At 37.6% G+C, this 14,504-nt stretch overlaps 1 protein-coding gene across 4 annotated transcripts in view; it reads right to left on the reverse strand.

The window, feature by feature from the left end:
- Window positions 1–12,177, reverse strand: part of mindy2 (MINDY lysine 48 deubiquitinase 2) — a 22,564-nt gene extending 10,387 nt beyond the window's left edge. Inside the window, exons 1-4 of one of the 4 annotated variants that reach the window (XM_016565895.1) lie at window positions 11,228–12,177; window positions 9,984–10,041; window positions 4,095–4,159; window positions 2,541–2,651 (exon numbers count right to left, since the gene is read on the reverse strand). In XM_016565895.1, the coding sequence (XP_016421381.1) occupies window positions 2,541–2,651; window positions 4,095–4,159; window positions 9,984–10,041; window positions 11,228–12,007 (1,014 nt within the window). In that variant the 5' untranslated portion in view covers window positions 12,008–12,177. The remainder of the gene's footprint in view (window positions 1–2,540; window positions 2,652–4,094; window positions 4,160–9,983; window positions 10,042–11,227) is intronic. The other 3 variants (XM_016565896.1, XM_016565897.1, XM_016565898.1) reach the window with 3 other exon arrangements.
- Window positions 12,178–14,504: the final 2,327 nt, after the last annotated feature.

Consider the following 14,504-nt stretch of genomic DNA (forward strand, 5'->3'; position numbering starts at 1 on the left):
GGGTGTGCATTATTTTTCTAATAATTCAACGGCCCGTCGTCAATTATTCCTTACATAACACTATTCTGAGTGTAACTGTTTTATAAAAGCATTAAGGCAGTTAAGGCCATCCTAAATTGTAAAAATAGCTAAAGGTGTTGCAAAATAGCAGCCTTTATTTGTTACTTTGTTCATGATATAAGGCAGACTTTCATATTGTAAAACTTATATGCTCAAGATTTCAGATGACTTTTACTAGCTCCCAGATTCATTTTCAATTTGGCTACATCACACAGTCAGTATTTGGGATCCACAATTTCATTTAATAGCAAATTGACTCTCAAATTGTCCTGTATACAGACAGGATCAAATCAGATCAAATAACTGAAGTCAGTCCTCTTCTAGTGATAATCTTGATTAATGCCTATAACAATAGTAGCTATGTTTCCATCCACCCATTTTTATGTGCATTTTGTAATACCGCATAAAACCCTGGATGGAAATGCCACGATGCACATAAATTCTAAAAATGCACATTAAAAAAACTTATGCGCACAATTGAGTAGGATAAACTTTTTATCCGATAAGAGAAATGTGCATAAACTACGATTGGAAACACATTTACCGAATAAATTCCACCATGTGCATCAAAAAAGTCATGTGACTTTGCACGATGGGATGGGAAAACTCGTTCTGAAACGTTGTTTTGGTCGTTCTGAAATACCTGAGCAAAGTCTGTCATCAAAGTATGTCTGCATAACTGTCTTGTACGACTACGTTCCCAAACAGCAGGCATCCTCCTCCGAAAGTATTAACTGCATTTGTTGTGTTTCGTCTGCTCGCTCTGAGGCGCAAGTAATTTATCATATATGAAAATTACTGTATTCAGTGGCTTCTCCTACTTTTCTTAGTGATATTTAGTGCCAGTGTATCAGGAAGTGACGAATTTGTTCTCTTTGACTCGTTGGATGGAAACGGTGCTTTATTCGTAAATGTTTTATGCGATATTCCAGTTTTGCGCACAAGTTAAATTTGCATCTTTGGATGGAAACATAGCTATTGATAGATAATAATAGTAAACATCAAGACGTTTTGTTTTGTCTTCAATTATTGCCATCCTGCCTTCATCCTCTCAGATGTGTGGCATAAAACACATTAACAGAACATATCAAGAGAACAAATTTGGTTTTGACTTCAAATCTCAGGTGGTCACTTCTGTTCTAGACAGCTGTCAATCTTTGTCATACCTAAACTGTATTTAGCACTCAAAACAGGACAGCCGTATTCTGACACTGAGTGAGCATAGCCTTCATCTCACCTTGACTCTGATCAGAATAACACAGGTCATCATCTCGCAGCTCGATACCAAAGTATGATGTTTCCAAAACAACACTAGACACCTTCAGAAAACTGCTGAGTCATGAGTCCCTGCTCTCCTGGAACACGGGCCAGGATGAATCAGTGTGGCACAGGCTGTGACCCGATGGCCAGTGGGTGGATGAGAGCATGTAGAACTGGCAGCAGGGTCGGATGAGCGTTAGAGGTTTGACAGATCGGCCAAGACCCATCCACCCACAGCTCCCATTCAGTCCCGTTGAGCCTGGCACCGGTTCCAACCCCCACCCACGTCCAGCCTGCGTGTGGCCCGGCTCTGTCCCTGTGCCCCTGCCAGCGTTTCTGAACCACTCCACTGCCCTGACCCACTTTCTCCAGCTCTATTATACTCGCTCCAGTCCAGCGATACTCACTGAGATGGCTATAAAAGCTTTAATACAATCAAAACATTTATTAGACTGGAAAACATCTGATAAACACAGTCAAACCTGAGTGATGTTATTGTGCACTGTTTGCACAGGCTAAACACACTAAGATCAACACACAGAGAGCAGACAGGCCCCATGAAGTTCTTCCGGACCTGTGTGTGTGTGTGTGTGTGTGCCCCTCTCTCGCTCTCTCTTACTGCCAAAAAAATGCTTTACTGTCACAAAGCCTGGCCGAAGACAGTCAGCTGACCTACAGTGTAGAGAAACAGCATTATTCAAGCATGAATGAAGCTCAGCTAAACTTGAAACAATCTTGGCAATAAAAAAAACTCTCCAAGTTAAGTTACCTTATAAAAACCAAAACACAAGAACAAAGCAAAATCTCATACAGAACTGAAGGAAGAGCAAGAAAGGAGCATGAATCCAGTCAGCCTCCACCTACTCCAATAAACAAGAACACACATTGGGGAAAATCAGAAACACTTCTATCTTCATCCTCAAGCTCACATACAAAAATAGACTTGACTTTGAACTGCTTGGAAGTGAGATATTTCAAATTGAATATGTTGTAATGGCAATTAAAAGACTCTCACGTTAGCAATATTATACTACGTAAACTATATAATAAACTATTAGCAATATATTTTACTAGGGGAGTATAACAAACCATAAATACAATGTTCAAAAAACAGCATTTTTTGAAATAGAAAACATTCGTAACATTAGAAATGTCTTTACTGTCATTTATACATCCTTGCTAAATAAAAGTATTATATTTAAAAAAAAAATCTTACTGACCACAAACTTTTGAACAGTCGTGTATGTTTTTTTTCCCCCTAGAATGATGTGGTTACAGCATCTGTGTATCCACTGTGGGGGGAAAAAACAACTCCTGTACACATCTATACACTGGAGAAAACATGGATTATTATATGTTTACTTCAAATTCAAAAGAATATATTTTCTGCCTCATTCTGTGATAAGAGGCCAGATCAGATCAGAAATTGTTGGTTAGTTCAAACACTTGACTGATGTTGTGGAGTAAAAAAGATACAAATCGCAATTTCAGTTTGATTTCAGTTCAACCCTAGTCTAAAGATCCTTAAATCAAGACACATTTACTTGAGAAGCAAAATGATAAGAAGTCTTGTTTTCAGAGAAATTGATCAAAATGAAGTGAGTTTATGACTGAAAGAAGAACAAATATCTGCTAATAAGCTCAGAAAACTCAACCCAATGGAAAAATTCAATACAAGTTTTCATTCCTAATTGGCATATATTTGTTCTTGTTTTAAGCATAAACTCACTTAATTTTGTTCAATTTCTCAGAAAACAAGATATCATATCTTCATTTTGCATCTCCATTAAATGGAATCTTGATTTAAAGGGGTCATATGATGCTGCTAAAAAGAACATTATTTTGTGTATTTGGTGTAATGAAATGTGTTTATGCAGTTTAAAGCAGATATTTGTATTGGCAAAAATCCTGGGGAAGATATGTAACAGTGCAACATTTCATTCCATGGCTTTATGAATTTAAGACTTTCTGCTCTGCTCTAAGACCTTTTTAAGGCCTTAACTTGTGGAAGGGCGAATTAAGACCTTTTTAAAGACTTGGGGGTGAAATGTGTACCCAGTTTTGTTCTGGACAGGCTTTGTGGGGTACACCCAACCGGTATATAATAAACATTCTACACAAGCTAATAAGGAGAAGGCCAAAAATCACTCCACTGGTCCCTGTCATGCATCCCTGCACACCGTGTGAGGAGAAATGAGGCGTCTCTTTCACCCTATCTCCTTACATGTCAAATTCTGTAGAGCACACAACTCTATGAGAGGCTCATACTCTCTCTCAGTGCAACACAATGATGATATTCACTCCTGCCGTTATATAAACAGTTGGATCCAGACTGGAATGGACCAGTTCTCACAATTCCTTTAATTCCATGCAATTCCATGCTTTCTTGTCCTTATTTCCTGTTGGGATGGATGGGTGCTGATCTACATGACTACCACAGCTTGCTTCCCAAAGACACTGTAATGCCACAGAGCTAATAACAATAACTGGCTGTTTAATGACAGAGAACCAAGCCATGCTCACTACAAGAACAAAGGGATGTTTAAAGAAGAGATGCAAGAATGTGAGACAGATATCTGTCAGTCCGAGAGTCTACATGTGTCTTGGCTAATGTTTTCTCCTCTGTCAGAGCCTTAGGCCTCACCTTTCTCTCCTCGTTCTCGCTGTTAACTCTATACCATCACACAAACACAGAGAGAGCTATGTAAACAAACTGGCTATCTTCAATAGACTTGTGTTCTGTGAGTCACGAGCAAAACTGCTGTTGCTTTTACCTGTTCGTAGTTCAGCCGCTGAGCCTCCGAGATCTCTTTTGGCTTGGCTTCAAGGATATAGTCTCCTGTTGTGAAGGAGCAAAAGTAAGAAAGAAAAAGAAAGGGAGGGTTAAGGAAAACATTTGAGAGACAGTGCACTTATGAAAAACACATGCTCACAGGAGTCTCCTCCTCACCCTGTTGTAATTAACAAACTGTCTATATATGCCAGTAAACCAAAAGCAGTAGATATTTACAACCCCGATCTTTCTGTATTTAAAGCTTTAGTGTGAATATCAGGTAATACAGTGACTGAAGCCTACCTGTTTTAGTAGAAGGGCCTGCGGAGTTAAATTAGCCTTTCACAGAGTTTGTTTACATGATGTGCGTCTGTAAAAGTTTTATGTTGTTGAGCTACAGTCTTCATCTTTCTGTCCAAATATATATACATATATACAGTGGGTACGGAAAGTATTCAGACCCCCTTAAATTTTTCACTCTTTGTTATATTGCAGCCATTTGCTAAAATCATTTAAGTTAATTTTTTTTCCTCATTAATGTACACACAGCACCCCATATTGACAGAAAAACACAGAATTGTTGAAATTTTTGCAGATTTATTAAAAAAGAAAAACTGAAATATAACATGGTCCTAAGTATTCAGACCCTCTGCTCAGTATTTAGTAGAAGCACCCATTTGATCTAATACAGCCATGAGTCTTTTTGGGAAAGATACAACAAGTTTTTCACACCTGGATTTGGCGATCCTCTGCCATTCCTCCTTGCAGATCCACTCCAGTTCTGTCAGGTTGGATGGTAAACGTTGGTGGACAGATTTAAGGGGGTCTGAATACTTTCCGTACCCACTGTATATGACAGCTGCATTATGTAGAACTGTTAGTATAGCTGCGTCCCAAATGACGCATCATACACTATGCACTTATACACTATGTACTTATGCACTCAACCATGTAGTGTATGAATTATATAAGGTTATTTTGTCATTCATAATTGGAGGCTAATAGCCACTCCCCCTCCGCTGCGTAGTTAAAGCTGCGACAGTTGAGTGCATGAAGTGTCCAACAACCAGGTATTTAAAGTGCACTTTTTCTTTTTGGAATTTTCAGTGTGAACACACTACTCACACTATTTATACTACAAAACATCATAGAATAGTGCTTAAGTACGCGATTTGGGATGCACCTTATGGCTTCACCAAAACCAGACTACTATGATTTCAAATCATACTAGTATGATCTCAATCATACAATAAAGTATTATTATTATTTTGTAGCTATATTGATACAATTTGGCCAAATTGTGCAGACCTACAAACGAGCACAGCAAACTTGAATTTCTTCTTTAAATCGTATTTTAAATCACAATCAGTTTTTATTAGAGAAAAAAAAAAAAATTACAATTTAGATTTTATCCCCAAATCGTGCAACCCAAGAAACTGAACTCAACACAAGAAGTTTCAGAATTCAATTCAATATTTAGTTTGACCTCTATGCAAGTTTACCATTGTCCTCCTTTTATTGTCTCTCCTACAGATCAGTGAAGGGGGCTGGAGCGGAGACAGGGGGCATCGATGGCTGCTGGCAGACATGAGAATATCTGACCCTGGGTTTTGTTCTAATACCCAACCACCTGTCATCCGCCTCATTAACATTCTGTACACACATACAGCTCTAGGTACAGGAGCACTGCTCGGCTGTACTGACCATTAAATCAAGGCCAAATCAGAGTAAATAATCCACTCCATTACAGAGCAGTCTATTGCTATTGATTCCCACATATCCGTCACTTTTCAAAGCTTTCCAGTGACTTGTCATTGTACTAATAATTTAGCGACACTGAATTATGTGGTTGCCATAGTTCAAAACAAACGAGTTCAGAATGCCAGAGGAAGCCTAGCTGTTTCTGCTCTGACAAAGCACGAACGTGTGAGAGAGAAGCGTGAAGCTCGGCGGATTTATTTTCGGCCCACTCCCTCAGACTCCCGCTTCCTCTGATTGGTGCCAAGAATGCAGCCCAGCACAGGCAGGTTCATTTGGGCCACTTTCACTTATTTCTGCTCAGCAAAAACCCTCCGTTCCAACTCCCTCCTCTTCATCTCTTTTTCAGTTCCTCTCCAGCTGATCTCTTCCTCAGTCAATCTCTTGTCTCTCCCATTCTAATCAGAACCCATTAAAAAGATTATGTAATTGCTCGCACTGCTTTACAAACATCTTTATAGAGTATTCACTTTATTACATCAAAATGTAAAGGAATAGTTCAAACAAAAATGAAGATTCTGTCATCGTCATCGACTCATGTCGCTCCAAACCAGTATGACTTTATTCCTTCTGTGGAACACAGAATGAGAATTGCACTGGTTGCACTTTTTTCATGCAATTAGCCGGCACAAAGATGAGATTTTAAGCTTCAATTTAAAAATTACTATAATCATAAAATTGCTCCATAAGAATTCATGTGTTATATTCCAAGTCTGTGTATGTATCACAACAGACATTTAATGAGTAATGACTTTGATTTGGGTCTGTTTGTCCCACAAAGTTAACAAGGTTTATATTCAGCGAACATATCTGCTATGTATTTAGGTCCTAGGCCATTGAGTGATTTATAAATTGTTCACCACTTCTAAGAGATCTGCTTCTAAACAGTTATTAGTACAGTCAGTATTGAAAAAATATGTGGGAAGTGTGTCAAGATAGCAGGTTGACGATTGCACAAGTAAATTGCCAACTTTTATGCCACTTTTATGGTGATTGTCCATACTTTTTAAATCTGGAAAATCTCAGTCTCCGTTCACAATAACTGCATGGAAAAGAGCAACCAGTGCAATTCTTTAAAAATGCTTCTTATAGGTTTTGAAACAATCAAGATCTAGGATTTTAAGACAAAACTAAATTTCACCATGTCTTAGAATTTAATTCTGGAATAATGTCTTTTTATTGTTTGAATGATGAACAATTCATTCATGAAACCAAAAACATTTAATTACACAAATCAGTCATTAGGCTCTGGCCAAATTGTTTTGATGCTAATAAAATATTGTACACTTACACTTTGATCAAGAACTGCTTGGGTTACTTGGATACATACTACAGCATTCCACAGTAAATGAACAGTAACTGAAATACATGTCTTGATCAAATCAGAAAAGACTGTGCAGTCGTCAAGAGTTTGTTCATGGGCCACTGACTTTGCCTGGAAATGAAACACTAACAGTGCTGTAAAGTACAGCAGAGAGACAGCGAGATAGATGCTGTCTAATGGAGTTAAACAGCTTACTGCACCTAGGGAAGAGAAAAGCAATTTACAGATGCCTGTGTAGCTAACCATGGATGCCTCATAGAGCATAAGTGAGCAAATGTGAATATACGCTGCTGAATAAATGCAGCTCAAAGCTATGATGGGAGTACCTCAGAAGTAACAGTCAGAAGGTCAAACGAGCAACAGTAAATGTAAAAAGTGCCCAGCTGGCACACTCTTCATCTGACAGTTTGTATCTAGGGGATTTCTGTGTCCTATATGTCAGGCATGCTTTAGATCACATGGATGGACGTCCTCACAAACAGCTCAGCAATAAGAGGAATACTTCAGAGTGGTCTCTAGGCAGACAGCTGGGAATGGGGTGTGTTGAATGGCCTCAAGCAAGTTTTCCAAGCCAAACTGACCTCACAGTAGGTAGTGTTTCCCACCTGAAGCTGCTATACCCTTGTCACTTATATCGTATTACACATTATGCTCTCCCATTTTTTTGCATGTTTAGTCAGGAATGGGGCTGAAATTAGATCATTTTATATCCACTAAATATAATGATAAAATATTCTACAGATGTACTGGATATAAAATTATTAAATCAATTTCATTTAAAAAATGGAAGAGCATCTGATGATGACCAGTAATAATAATGATGGTAGAGCAGCAGCAACAAAAACAACAACAACAACAATACTTCTTCCTACTTGTCTTTCAGCTCATCTAATACAAATATATCCTATAATTTTTGGTCAAATGACTTGTTATATCTCAACGTTCATTGGATCCAAACAGAGCTGGGGGAAAATATATAATCTACAAAATAATCTAAAGCTGACCATACTTCCATCTTTAAATTAGTTCAAGGTACTTTTAACAGATTCTTTGCTTTATCCCCTGGTAAATTGTTGTTGTGACTTATAAATGTAAATTTTGTATATGTTATGTTATTTGTTGCTGCCCTCTTGCCCAGGTCACTCTTGTGAAAGAGATATTAATCTCAGAGTTTTTTAACCTGGTTAAATAAAGGAAATTAATGCATTATTGAATGAATAATAATAATTATTATTATTATTATTATTTAACTTTGTATAATTCTATTATTATTATTATTATTATTATTAAACTTTGGATAATTAATTAATTTATTATTATTATTATATATAATGAATAAATCAATTAAAAATTAAATAACATTATTAGGCTTTCCAAACTTTTTTTAAGTTTAACAAAAGTTGAATAATATAACCACCTGCTATACAAACACACATGCTTGATAAATACTCTCATTCTGAGTGGAAAAAATGTCTTAGAGTGCAAAAGTTTAAGTTATAAAAAAAAAAAAGTGACCACACCCATGTGAGGAATGACACTTGGAGACCACCACATCCTCTGCGGTCACAACCACTGCACTTTATGAGGGTGAACAAGGCACAAGCTTGCAAAGTTCATAAAGTCTGTACTTTCTAGAAAGATTCCAAACAAAACACAGTCTGAATCCAGTAAAGTTTCTGCATTGTATAAATCGCCTGTGGTGTTCCACTTTGGATAAAAGCATCTGCTAAATGACTAAATGCGTTTATAAAGGTCTTCAAGGAGTGTTAAGAGAAACCAGTGCACATATATCAACCTCTGAATAACACATCCAGAGCTGATATCTATATACTTCTCTCATACTTGGCATTTCTGGAGTGTGTGAGGCAAAATAAAACTGCTTACAGTTAAAACACTCATCATAAGGTGTCACAACATTCAAATTCAATCAAAGCTCTCAGTTTGTGACTAACTTTTATAATAGCCTTCAACAGCTGGTGTACTTTCTTCGTAGCATCTACAACATTTTTTTCCTTTAACAAGCTGCTTTTACATTCCATCAATGGTATTTATTTAGGACCAGTAGACAGATGCTTTTAAACTATTAAAGAACTTATTTTAAACTTATGCGAGAAGCTGAGGACCAGGCAACTGTCAAACTGCAGTAATGCAACACTTCAGTGTACCAGGTCAACATGCCACAGTGGAAATAGGGATCTGGATTCTGTGACGTTACAAGAGGACGAGCCCCTGGGTATTTCCCTGATCTGGTGCTGTCCATCAGCATCCTGAAGACATATCACATTTTCAGGTTCTCCAATGTTTATCAGGCTGTTTATCGAACTGTTTATCGTCTAACTCGATTTACAGAGTGACTTCTTCTCAAACACTTTCTAAAGCCATAAAGAAGCTCAGATTTTGTAGAGGTGCATGCAAAAAATGTCTAACCAGAAAGTGTATGTTGAAATTACACTACACAATCCTATAATTAGGATGACATGACTAGCTTTTGCATGGCTCTTACTGTAATTTGATGCCCTATGGTGGACACATTTAAATTTTCTTTTTGGGAACAAACTAGTAATTAGTGACATGAAGCTGTGGGCAGAAGTAGCCAGAAACACTCAAGCGTAGTTTTTGCACTTATGGTGCTGTCAGCGAGCCCACCGTGCTTTCTTTGCATACATCTTTCTTTATTAGCTCTTTAAATCAAATAAAACCTGAAAAATCTACTCTGATTTCTACAGAGCCCTCCACTGGATGGATACGGTGTCAAATCAACAAAGCCATGTAAAGAATCCACATTTATAATCCAAATAAAACTCTCACCTAGATATTCCATCAGCTGCTCTGCTGTTATTATCTCCATCATTGGTGGCAGCTTGACCTGAGCCAGAACCAGAGAAAAAATAATTTTAAAACCAGTTTAAATGACAAATTACCTATGGCCATTTTTGAGACCTCTTTTCCTTCGACTGATGTTGTGTAATACGAACACATAAGGGTTATGGTGTTTAAATAGGCTGCTGTATCAGCATAAATGCACTATGGGAAAAGATTTTTATCCTAAAAAAAACACATCTTAAAAACAGCCTGAACATAGCTATCATCTTCAGAAGATGCCAGTGACTTTTAAAGCAGTCACAGCTGAACAACATGCCTCTTATTTCAAGATGAAAGACTGAGCACTGAAATAGCTCCTCATGTGCCTGCCAACTCACCGTCAAAGCCAATAATTAAATGTCATCTTTATAATGCAAATGAGTCCAGGGCTGAAAGCCAGAAGTTATTGGTGTGTCTGTAAAATCGAACCAAACCAAAATACTGGTACGGCTCTACAAATACATGGCAAAGGGGATGTTATTTAAAAATATGGAGAAAGAGAGAGAGAAATCTGAAGGTGAAGACAAAATCCAAACAGAATTTCAAGTCAATCCCAATTAACTCACTGTCCAAATACTATTACAATTGTAAAAAATAAAAGGAAAAAGATGTGTTTCAGTCATAATCACATTGTATGTCTCCACATTTTTACAGTTTGCTTAGCCAATTATGGACCATAGTTGTGGAACTGTGTGAATCTTGAGAAATTATTTTAAAAAATGCATGCATGAAGTTTCTTTACTAAAATTTGCAAATTGTTTCATCGCTCATGCTGCATGTTTAGACTTTTTTTTTTAATCAGCAGAAGTTGGACTTCTGTTGACTGGGGTTACCGCAAGGATACTGTCCCATACCATCACATACATAAAGCAAATATATTTTTATAATTTTCTATTATTAGTAACTTTGTCAACTGCATGACATGATGTCAACATGGCAGCCTCCTGTGAGTGTACCTCATTTTTACCAAATAGGCTATCTCAAAAGTGCTGTTCATGTCTTTCTGTAAAACTTTTTAAGAAACGATCAACGTCTTAATGTGCCTTTATTTAATGGCAGTGACAACTGATGTCTCGTGACCTACTGAGTAGACACACACAATACAATAAAAAATTTTTTTGTGTGCATTTGCACATCTATGACATGGGTGGTACCTTGAGCTGTCAAACGAGCAGACTCATCTTATTTACCTTCCATGACAATAGCAGGACATTCATAATAGCCAGCAGCGGACACGGCCCGTTCTCGTTCTGTGTGATGATAGGCGTGTTCTCCTCCTTCCACTTTATCCACTTGATGTGGTACAACGACTGACCGGCCACCCTGTCTTTAGGACAGGAGATTTTGGTTCCCTCAGCCCCGTATTCACTCTGAATCTCCAAAGTCAGTCCCTTGTCCTCCAGTCCCTCGCTGTTGAGGTCTGAACTCGGGCAGGAGTTGAGGTTGGAGAAGGACTCCAGTGAATCAAAGCTGCGGGACTCCCCTGCGATGCTGGGCTCACTGCCATTATCGTTTGAATTCGAGCTCGCGGATTTTGCTTTGTCCGAGCACAAACAGGCAGACTTGGCCAGCTTCGTCGCTTCTTGCATCCCTCCATCCAAACCGTCCGCTTGCACGTTACTGATGTCGGGTTGCTCTCCCGCGAGGTTGTTTACTAACTTTGAGGTGCCACCCTCCTTATTCCCAGCAGCGGTCGTCGACGGTTCGTATCCCATCCCGTTGCTCAGCTGATCCGTTGCAGACAGTGTCTCTGGTAAAACGCTCTTGCTTACTGTCTCAGCAGCATCTGATGTCTGTGTGCAGGGTGTAGCATTAGCACCGCTAGCACTTGCACAAGTACTCAAAGTCTCTCTCTTCTCGCAGACATCTTTCATTCCGCCCACTGTTTTGATATCCGCGGGTTCTGCGGGGATAGCGGTGCACAGGACACTTCCTCCCGCGTCTCGATGAGGGTTTGCATTCTTCTCCATTTCGCTGAGCGCATCGACGACAACCTTTGACTAGATGGCAAGCTCCAGTCTCAGCTCCGACGACGCCATGGCATCTCCACCTCTGACGTCACCCCTTCATAGACACTTATTTACCGAGTCCGGCTGTACACAACCGCTAACTATGTGTCATTTTACTAGCCACTTAAAGGGATAGTTCACCCAAACGTGTGAATTATGTCATCGTTTACTCACCGTTTTTCCCCCCCAATCCTGCATGACTTTTTCTTACATGAAGCACAAAAGAAATGTCAGAACGTTACAGTCTGGGGCAAATAAAGTGAATGGAGAATGAGCCTGTCACACCTTTTTGGTAACGTTATTTCACCTAAGAAAGAAAGTCAAACGGGTTTGGAAAGACATTCTGAAAGTCACACAAGCATTTACCCAATAACATCATAATAAATATTATACTAGTCATAAGTTAGTGTACTTGTTTTTGTATTTTGTATTACTGCAAAATTACTGCAAGCTTTCAAAAGAAACAAAAGTTTTATATGTGTTGTTCGGAGCCCAAATTACATCGTCTTATTTAAACTATGTGGCAGTCATTTCTAGTTTTCTTCAATTCTGCATAATGTAACTCTCTGTAACTTCGTTTGAAGCTTTAAGATAATACTTATGTTGGCCAAATTTTTGTTCTTTAATTTGTTTAATTTCTTTGTTTAAATCGTAATTATCGTTTTGTTCGTATCCATTATTTTGTATTTTGTGTAAAAAGAAAAAAATAATTTATAGATTTAGTTAGTTCATGATAACTGTCACGCAAAGTTACACGTGACAGATTAATGTAATCTTTCGTGGATTTAGAATTTCTCCTCACTACATATATCGTGATCACGTGTGAAAGATTGTATGTCTGTCATGAACATCACGCAGTATATCCCGCAACAAACCCATGTTTCTATCCACCGCACGATGGCAACATTGACTTACATATATTGTTGGTTATTCTTTTCCCCCGTCTTCTTAAAAGGGTCCTATTATACTTTTTCACTTTTTCAACTTTAGTTAGTCTGTAATGTTGCTGTTTGAGCATAAAAAAGATCTGCACAGTTACAAAGCTCAAAGTCCACTTCAAAAGGAGATATTTTATTTAATAGAAATCACTTTTCAAAAACTACAACGAACGACTCGTTTGGACTACAACGTCAATCAAATGCATTTATTCTGTATTTGACTTTTGAACAAACTGTACGCGTATCTATCAGGTGATCGCTGCGCCTGATGTCCGCATTCACCTCCACTCTTCAACACATATTACTATACATTATATACAATGTTATTATTATTGTGATCCCACTATTTTTAAAAGTGCTACGAATTACATAATTTATCATAATTTAACCCAGTGTTCACAATTTTAAGATAATTTTAGGAAAGCTATTAAGCAAAAAACAAACAAAAAGAAATACTGTACTAAAGTTGTGTCTATTAAACTACATATTAAATATACATGAATGAAATTTAATGCTGTAAAACTAGATTATAAATACATTAAACACAATACTGAACATTACAAAAATAACCTAATGTAATGCTGTAGATCTGTTATATATACACACAATATTGAACATCAAGAATGAACTGAAAAACTATATTATATATACACATGATTATACACAATAGTATGTAGTTGTACATATAATTTTTATTATTTTGTTTCATACAGACAGACATAAAGTATTGCAGGCTCAATCCCCATGGCCCTGTTCTTGAGAAGTTTTTTGATGGAGGGGATACAAAAGCAGACTTTCGTCTGACGAGAGAGAGCCTCAATAAACTTTTGGAGCTGCTTCATCAGCAACGGAGACATGGCTGGGGGGGAACACTCCAGACCTTGGTGTTTTTGTATTGGTTGGCCTGTGGTGCATCTTACAGTGCCAACCATTCACAGAATTATACATCGAGTGGCTGATGAAGTCATGGCAATTTTGCCAAAGGTTGTGGCCCCAGCCAAGAAGATGATGTGGAGGCATGCAATCAAGGGGAGGCAGTATCTGGTGCAGCATGGTGTTTGAGATGTTTGAGATAAGTGTCTGCCTTACAGGATGTCAACCAGGACCACGACTACATAAATCATCCTAATTAAAAAAGTAAGTTGAACACACTAAATACAATTTAATTTAATTTGGTTACAAATACTGATTTTAAAATGAAATGTATAATTAACTATACTTAAGTTTAATATAGTTTATACAGCATTATAAACGGATAACTGATTACCTTTTCATGGAATTTTAAAATCCTTAACCCAGAATAATTTTTTTTTCTTCTTCTTTTGTTCTTAGGCTTACTAGGAAGTCAGCATGAGAGCTCACACAACACATGACATCTTTTTCATGATTTATCTTTTATTTTTGTTAATGTGTAACCAAAGATATTTATTCATTAATGATTGTGTTTAGCCATTTAGAATGTATTAATTTAAAGATTTAGTGAAATGTTGACAACAGAATTACCTTTTTAATATTTGTAA

The sequence above is a fragment of the Sinocyclocheilus rhinocerous genome, unplaced genomic scaffold, assembly GCF_001515625.1.
Source record: "Sinocyclocheilus rhinocerous isolate Xijiao unplaced genomic scaffold, SAMN03320098_v1.1 scaffold19, whole genome shotgun sequence".
NCBI lineage: Eukaryota > Metazoa > Chordata > Actinopteri > Cypriniformes > Cyprinidae > Sinocyclocheilus > Sinocyclocheilus rhinocerous.